We start from the raw sequence: 8,491 nt of genomic DNA on the forward strand, positions 1-8,491 counted from the left end.
GTGCTGGAGATGCTTCACACCAGGGCTTGAAGTATTTGAACCCTGCTGCTAATTGATTAATGTCTATGGCATTGTTAGCCGCACCCAAACCCTTCAAAGACCATGTCTTTCTTTGACCTATATAAATGGTTCAGTGCACTAATCCCAACAAAAAGGGAGTCCGTTTATGGCCTTAAACCCATTTATGGTATCCAACTTGCTCAGAGATCAATTGATTACTCCTCTTACTCCATTGCTGGATTTAAGGTGAATAAAGAGGGGCTTTAGGCACTGGGAGTTAATTTTCTTGCCAGGTCACGTACTTGTGAAGTAGAGACCATTAGTCTCTTGGCACATGGGTTGTTATTGCTTTGTTAATATTTCAAAATAAAACTATAAGGTATTTCCATGTTTTGGTCATAGGAGCAGAGCCTAAATGTTATAAATATGAGTGCATGTTCCTTGTGGCCCTGACAGATTTTGTTAGGAGATGTGAGAACTAACTTCATCAAGATCTGTGCCATGGAATTTCATTGTGTATACACTATTTTCATAACAAAGTCACGTAGTAACACATTGCAGTTTTGTACTGATAGTACTGATAAATCTGGTATGCATGAGCTTTGCTGTCACTTTTTTAGATGCTACTTTGGCATTTTAACAGAGGTGCTTAGATGTTTAGTTATGGAAAATAGTGTTATATGATAAATTATGTCAAAGCACTAAAACCTTAATTATGTTACCAACAACTGTCAACTTCCTTCACACAGTTTATATTCTTATTTTTAAAAGCTTGCCACTCAGACCAGCCAAAAACAGGACAGGTGGTAGTGGTAGTACTTACTAGAACTTTAAAATGAAAATGGTAATGTGCAGTGTAAGGACACTTGTGTTCTCTTTCATAAATCAGTTCTTGGGCTTTGTAAGTAAAATGGCCACTGCGGTCTATGCAGAGTTACTCCAGTCTAAGCCAATGGAGAGTCCACTGGGTTGCAGCGGTCAGAGTGACAGTCTAAATCTGGGAGACTCCTGTTCAAATCTCTACAGTCCCATGCAAGCTTACTGAGTGACTTGGGCCAGATACTCACCCTTTGCATAACCTACTTTCCAGACTTTTTGTGAAAATAAAATGGAATAGGGGAGATTTTTGTAAACCACTACGTGGCCATCATTGCATAAAGTAGGGTATAAATGACATAAAATAATGGGCTTTAGACTGGAGTAACGGCCTAGGATTGCACTATTTGTCACACACCTCTTCTTTCAAAAAGTTTTTTTGCTTTCTGACATGAATGCGCTTGCACTCGAAAGCTCACGCCTTGATTAAATCTTTGCTGGTCTTAAAGGTGCTACTGGACTCTGATTTTATTGTTTTTCCTTCTATCATCTTTTCTTACTTTTTTCTTTCCCCTGCCATTACTAACAGCTTTCATGTTATACTTCCTCTATCCAAGATCTTTCTTTCCATGTTAAGCATTGATTTAGGAAAGATGGAATGAAATGCATCAGAATATACATAGTACAGCATAGTTTGTCAACAATGATGGTGACAAGGAGAGCTGCCTAAGGCTTCTGCAGCCTTGCTACCACCTCTTTAGCTGCCAATCTCTACACCTTTTTATTTCTGCTGGGGAATATTTGCCAGGTGGGGTAGTAAGCCATGCATGCTGCATAGGTCTTCCTGAATTGGGAAGCCCCACTGTTCTTGCGGCAGTAAGGAACATTATCTGATCTTACTGCTGCGGGTTGGAATGGCTGACTCTTACCCCTCATCTTGCATCATGCAGTCATGATGGCTCAATTCCTTTGCAGGGATAGGGAAAAATGTTCCGAGATGGCATTATAAGCCTAATAATACTAGTTTTTAGAATTTTTTTCCAGCTGTGGACATAACACACTAGCCCTTCATAACTCTGTATGGAAGTCCAGTGATGTTCTGTCTGCACTGCAGACTGGGGGATGAAGCTGAGAGAGTAACTTTGCTTAGTATCTAGTAAAACCATGGTTGAGATGAGTTGAGGATTTCCATATCACACTCTATACTAGATCAGCCCTTTATATTTCTGTGTCTTATGACAGAAGTCCCATCACAGAAATACCTAGAAGTTTCCATTAATCTGGTCATAAGCAGTGTTCTTAAAATCTGTGTAGCATTTCAGGATTTCTCATATTTTAAGGAAGAGGGAGGTCATCATTCTACAACTGTTTAATACAGTAACTAGTGTTTTTTTCAAATAGTGACCTTTTTGAAAGTGGAAGGAGCAATCTGTTAATAAAGGTTAATGTTAATAATTAAAGATCATACAGCATCATAAATTTGTAGTTGGTAGCAGCATTTGAATGAGATTATCTCCTTGTTACAGCTGCAACTGCATTTTTAAAGACACTTGTAACTATGGGTACTTCATCCAGTAAAATACTTGCTAAATATTTGTTACAGCGCATACAAACTGCAATTTTAAAAGCATTCAATAATCCAACTACTAAAACTGCAGATGAGGAGACAAAAAGAAAAGTCAAAGGTATGTTGTTCTTCAGTGAAGCTTCCACAATTATTTGGGTTTAATAAGATTTGAATTTGTGTTTGCATATGAATTGCCATTATGAAATGTGTGTTTATAGATTTTTAATTTCTTTGAATACAGTTGAATTATAAAGGGCTTGGAATACTTTCTGGCTTGAGCCTATTTTCTAGTGCCATCTAGTGCACATGCAAAATACTCCACTGACGTGATTTTTTTAAACATGTAATAAAATCTAGATCAGCTGGGGTTTTGGTTGTGTTGTCATGTTGTCATACTGATTTTCAAAATATACATTCACTTGGGGTGTGTATTCGGCTAATCCAAACTGAAACTAGAAAAAAATACCCAATTGGTATTTTTGGGGTATATTTGGGGGTTTTCAGGACTGCTGGATAGCCGTTAAATTCACTTAAAAAGCTCTTGGTTCTTTTAAATGCCTTTGGAGTGAAGTCACAGCTTTGAGAAGGCATTTAAAGAGACTGCCATGGCTTCCAGAAGGCATTTGCATTTTAAAGGGACTGCATTCTCCCTCTCCAGTGGAAACAGTGGAGGATAGGGACACCTTGGGGCACATAATATTGGACCCCCTAGTCCAATCTATTTCAAACTTGTGCTGCAAATTTGGTACCTCTACCTCAAAAATTTTTTTTTAAAAAGTAACCCTCAGAGCCCCAGATACCCCTCCATAGATTCTCCTTTATAGTCTTTGGAGATTATTGACTAAAATGGTTCCCATAGGCTATACTGGGACTGAAATATTTACAGAATGTAAATACCACACTGGTATTGGGATTCAGCAATATAAGGAAATAGCGATATTTTCCAGGTTCAATGTACTTGAACCTAAAAATGCCCCTTTTTTCCAGACCCCTAATTGTCACCCATATTTTGCCCACTCAGAAGTTAGTAAAGTGCAATCAGTGGCCTTTCTAGTTTGTAACAGAAGTAAGTGAAGTCTGGAAATATTCTACGTTTTATAATATTTGGGTGGTCCTCAGGTGTTTATTTGCCAAAGTGTCATTGTACCAACTGCTCTCTAATTGCACTGAAGATAATGTTCAGGTGCATCAGTGCAGCTAAGTGGCCTCTGTATATGTCTTGAGGTTGGGGAAAAAATGCTAATGGAATGGTGTTGAAATATGCGGCAGAAGGAGGATTGAACAAAGAACTGGGTGTCGTATCCTGTGACTACCTCTGAAGATGAGAAAATAAAAGAATTTTGCCTTTGTTTTGCTCCAGCTGAGATGGAGAGGGGTTGGGGGAGAGGAATGGAAATGACATGGAGTTAAACTATTGCTGCAGTCTGTAGTTATTCTCCTTCCTCCATTTTCGCAAGCCCTTATGGTTATTTGAAGATTTCAGAAGGTTTTTTCCCCCAGAAATCTTCAGTCATGCTTTCAAGATGTGATATTAAAACACATTACTTGAAATTAAATCACATTACTTGAAATAAATTTAGGAAAACCCAGTTGCCTTCACAACCTTCTGTGTGAAAATATACTAATATGTGAGCTGAAGTATCCCATTTTAAAATCTATGAATCACTGTTCTGCCTGAAGTCGAACAGTAGCTTAATAACCTTGAAATCAGCCATTTGTCTTTGATGGTTTATTCCAGATTACCAATTAAAGTCAATGGATTGAATTCAATAATAACGCTTCAGAGGCAATACAGCAGTTCCCTTGGTGGAGGAAGAGAGCATAATTTTTGCTTGGGGTCCCCCCATGTTTATTTTGCTGCAAGCACTGTTGATTCTAAGAGTCCCTTGACCTTCGAGATCAGAATAGGTCACAGCATGGGGTAGTGGGATGGGGTGGAGATCATGCCCTGCCAGCTTGACTCTACTGGTGGTTCCTTAGATCAGCTCTTGGAGATATATATACTATACTCCAGAGTTATTCTTGCTTGGTGTAATCTCCCTTTAAATTCTGTACAAAATAAATTGGGTCATGTTGCAATGCTGCTGATGCTGTTTGTAGCACAGTAATATGTGTACTGCATAGGGATGAATTTATAAATATATTTATATCATGCATTTTAAGGCTTTTATTTGAAAGAAGATATATCTTTATCTGTCTACTGGATACAGAAAGCTAATCATGAATGACTCACATTATCAATCGCTGATGAATGCAAACTATACTTTCATTACAGAAAGGCATTTTTGTAGCTACCACCATTTGCCTACAATGTATGAAACGTTTTCAGAAGAAATCCTAGAATGAATTGTATTGTTTTAGAATGGATTTTGTATGTTCACATTTAAAAAAAGGTAATGTTTTTTCAGCATATGGAAGAGAGGGTGTGAAGATGAACTTCATAGATAGGATCTTTGTTGGTGAATTGACTAGCACTATCATGTGTGAGGAATGTGAAAATGTAGGTATTCTGAAATTAAGTTTGCTATGGAAACAGTCACTTAATGATTTGAACATACTGTGTTTTGAGATAAATCTGTATTGTCTGTCTCATTCGTGGTTCTCACATATCTGAAAATAAGTTGTTTTTAAGTTCTTACTGCATTCTTAAATTTTGCTTCCACACAGTGACCAATGTAAAAATAACCACCTCGGTCCCCTACTAGTTCCTCTAGTTAAGAGTAGACCAAAGAACTGAATACTGTTCAAACTTAACTCATAATTTTCCTAAAGTGTTAGTACAGTACACCCATATATTTGCTCTTGGCTGTCACTGTGCTCTTCTTCATTGCTTGAAGAAAAATTAACTGACCTCTGCTGCTGTAACTAGTATATTGTAACAGAAAAACGAGAGAACCTGTCCCAGGCTATCAAAATCAGTTAACAAGATATTTGTACAATCTCTATTTTAATGATAAATGAAACAACCAGAATGGACTCTAGATTTTGTTCCGTTTTCAATGTAGACCTTTCATCAGTGGTTGTTTCCAACTCAAAGTTGTAATCAAAATTCTGTGCATATAATACTGGCCTTCAGCTCGCAGAAGAGCCTTTTTCAGATACCAATGTATTGTTAACTGATTTTGATAGCCTGGGACAGGTTCTCTCATTTATCTGTTAAGATATTCATTCAGAACCACCAGTTTTTTCGTGTTGTAGTTGCATTGTAACTAGTATATGGAACAACAAAGGGGGACAACTGTTGAAAACTTTTTGAGGACATATTGGTTACTTGCCTCTAAACTCTTACTGGAGCCATAGGCCATCAGGTGAACTGCAGTTGTGCAGAGGTGTGCAGGGCACGGCAGTCCTCGGGGGAGGGGTACATACCTGTTAAGCCATATCCCAGAAACTGAAAGGATAAATGGTAACCATTTGTACAGTGGCTTCTTGATTCTCCCAGCCAACAGACTGTCACTTGTTTTATATATTGGCTATGTGGCCTACGCCCAGAGTAAACATGTAAATGCTATTCAGAATAGGTTGATGGTTGTATATGCAGCAGCAATTTGCTATCAGTTCAGAACTTTGCCTTTCAAACCAGTCTGTCATTTATATCCCTCTCCCTGCTGGGATATTCTTACACCATTCTTATGTGGGTGTATATTTTGCAAAGAATAGTGTTAGAATTACTTCTGAATCAACATTCCAGCTTGCCACATGGTATGCTTGGATGTTTACTTGTGAGTAGATGCACTGGCATGGGAAAGGTACTAGCTTGCCACATGGAATGAAAGACTGGAGACTTTCCCAGCCAGCATATCTGCTCCAGAGGAAGTGGGCAATGTTCCTTGCAATGCCTGTCACCTGGAATTAATTCCTCTTTTAAGTAAAGACTCGGTTTCTCTTCTAATACCTAGTTAGAAAACTGCACTTTTAGCCCCCCAAATGTATCCAGGGTATGTTTGGGTGGGGGTGGGACCAGTGTAGACACTACTTAAAGAGTATGGTGTGCATTTAGTGTTACATCAATAAAATGTGAAGAACATGTCATTGAGCCAGCAGCATTGCAGACGGGTAGACCCATGCATATGGCTAGGATGGGAGTGCCAGAACGATTAGCAATCTATGTTCTGTATCATCATTGTGGTCTTGCCCTTGCAGTCCTGTCCATGCTGGTGTCAGGAATTTGTTAGCTTCAGACCTGGTAAACAAGTTTCCAGCTCAGATTTCTATTCCAATATTGGCAGGGACTTGCTACTGGCAACCAGTGCCGAAAATTGCAAAATTTGGCTTGTATTTGGCCCTAGTCTACTGAAGCAAGGATGGAATCCTGCTAGTAAACTCTACAGTTACATGGCTGTAGTTGCACTTTTGATCCTCCTCCCCTTAGTATCTGGAAGTATTTTAGAAGAAACAAGATCCATTTACTGTTTGTGTGTGTGTTTAAGTTAAAAACATTGCCTTTTCCATATAACAAGCAAATACCTGTAGCTTGAAATGTTGTACTAGTGAGAGCCAAATGTATATGGGCAGGTTAATGTACAAAACAGCAATATTCTAAATGTAACTCCATGTTTTAATTTTAATCCCATAATTTTAATTCCATGTTTTGATTTTAATTGGTTAAAATATACTCCTAATGAAATTAAGTGCCTGCCAATTTATTATGCTGGTTAGGCAATATCTTCTGACTTTCGATGTACTTATTTAGATATTTCTTCTTGTCTCCTTCATGGAGGATCTTACAATACTGTTCTCCCCTCTTCCATTTTTCCCCTCACAGCAATAATCCTGTGATGGTAGGTTTGGCTGAGAGTATGCGATTATCCCAAGGTCACCCAGCAAGTTTCCATGGCAGAGTATGGATTTGGATCTGGGACTTTCAGATTCTAGTCTGATACTCTTAACCCCTACAACACGTTTGTTTTTAATTTAAAATGAAATAGCAGTTTCTCAAAGAAGTTGTTAAATTGTTCTTTGTGGCAAACATTAACTTTATTTAAATTAATTTGATACTATAAATAACTTGAAATATATCAAGCATAAGAGTTGCTTATATACTTGTGTTCTTTTTTCTGTTTAAGATTTCCACAGTGAAGGAACCTTTTATTGATCTTTCACTCCCTATAAGAGAAGAGAGGGTAAGAAGTCATTTACTTCTGCTTATATTGCATGCTGTTGTGTTTGAGGACATTTTCCTTCTTAGCAGACTGGTGGTTGAGGTAATCAGCTGTAATATTGCTAGTCAGTTTCTACTTTCTACAACTCTACATATAGTAGATAGTTTCACTAGTACTTGCAAGTTGCTGTGATGATCTGCATCGTCTAAGAGGTATACAGTCTTGAGTGCTGGATGATGTATGATGCATGTATACACTTTAGTGCAGAGATTCCCAACCAGAGGCCCAAGGACCCCTGGGGGTCTGCAGGAGTTCTGAAGGGAGGGGGTGCAGGAGTTCGGAAGTGGCATGGAATGGGAGGGTGGGGGTCTGGACTCTTCTCAGCTCTTCTTCTTTCCAGCTTAATATGAGGCAGAGCCACCATAGTAGAAATAAAGGTGGGGGGGAGGTAGCAAAAGGAGGGCTACGGTTGCAGTAAGTGATGTCACTTCCAGGGTGTGGCAGGGGGGCATGGCCAGCTGACATCACTTCTGGGGCTCCTTGAAGTCTGAAAAATTATTTCAGCGGCTCCTCCACAGTCAAAAGATTGAAAAAGGTCGCTTTAGCGTATGGTTGACCTTATTGAACTGGCTGGTTTACAAACAAAGCATCAATCTTTGTATAGAAACATAGATTTCCATGTGCAAATTGCAGGTGTGGCATCTTGCCACAAATTCATCTTGCATGATATGCATGATAAATGGCCATGACCAAATCCCCCTTTACCTTCCCCAGTATCTCATATTGGCATATATGATAGGACTTATAATAGGACCAGGGGCACTGCTTCCAAGAAGAAATGTAATGTGAATAATAAAAGCCAAAGCCTGCCATCCTAGTGTTGCTGTTAGGCAGACTTATATATAGGGCTGGTAGCTGCATTTGGAGGATAGTGCACATGTGTGCCCTTTGAGGTCATTGTGTTTTAAATGCAAGCACTAGTAACTTGTGCCACTGCATGCAATTC

At 38.8% G+C, this 8,491-nt stretch overlaps 1 protein-coding gene across 4 annotated transcripts in view; it reads left to right on the forward strand.

The window, feature by feature from the left end:
• The window catches only part of USP45 (ubiquitin specific peptidase 45), a 72,977-nt gene that overhangs the window by 51,967 nt on the left and 12,519 nt on the right, over positions 1 to 8,491 (forward strand). For 2 of the 4 annotated variants that reach the window (XM_077303607.1, XM_077303587.1), the window contains exons 10-12: positions 2,420 to 2,501; positions 4,792 to 4,883; positions 7,450 to 7,506. In XM_077303607.1, the coding sequence (XP_077159722.1) occupies positions 2,420 to 2,501; positions 4,792 to 4,883; positions 7,450 to 7,506 (231 nt within the window). The remainder of the gene's footprint in view (positions 1 to 2,419; positions 2,502 to 4,791; positions 4,884 to 7,449; positions 7,507 to 8,491) is intronic. The other 2 variants (XM_077303615.1, XM_077303597.1) reach the window with 2 other exon arrangements.

This window comes from Paroedura picta, chromosome 1 (assembly GCF_049243985.1).
Source record: "Paroedura picta isolate Pp20150507F chromosome 1, Ppicta_v3.0, whole genome shotgun sequence".
In the NCBI taxonomy this organism is placed as follows: domain Eukaryota; kingdom Metazoa; phylum Chordata; class Lepidosauria; order Squamata; family Gekkonidae; genus Paroedura; species Paroedura picta.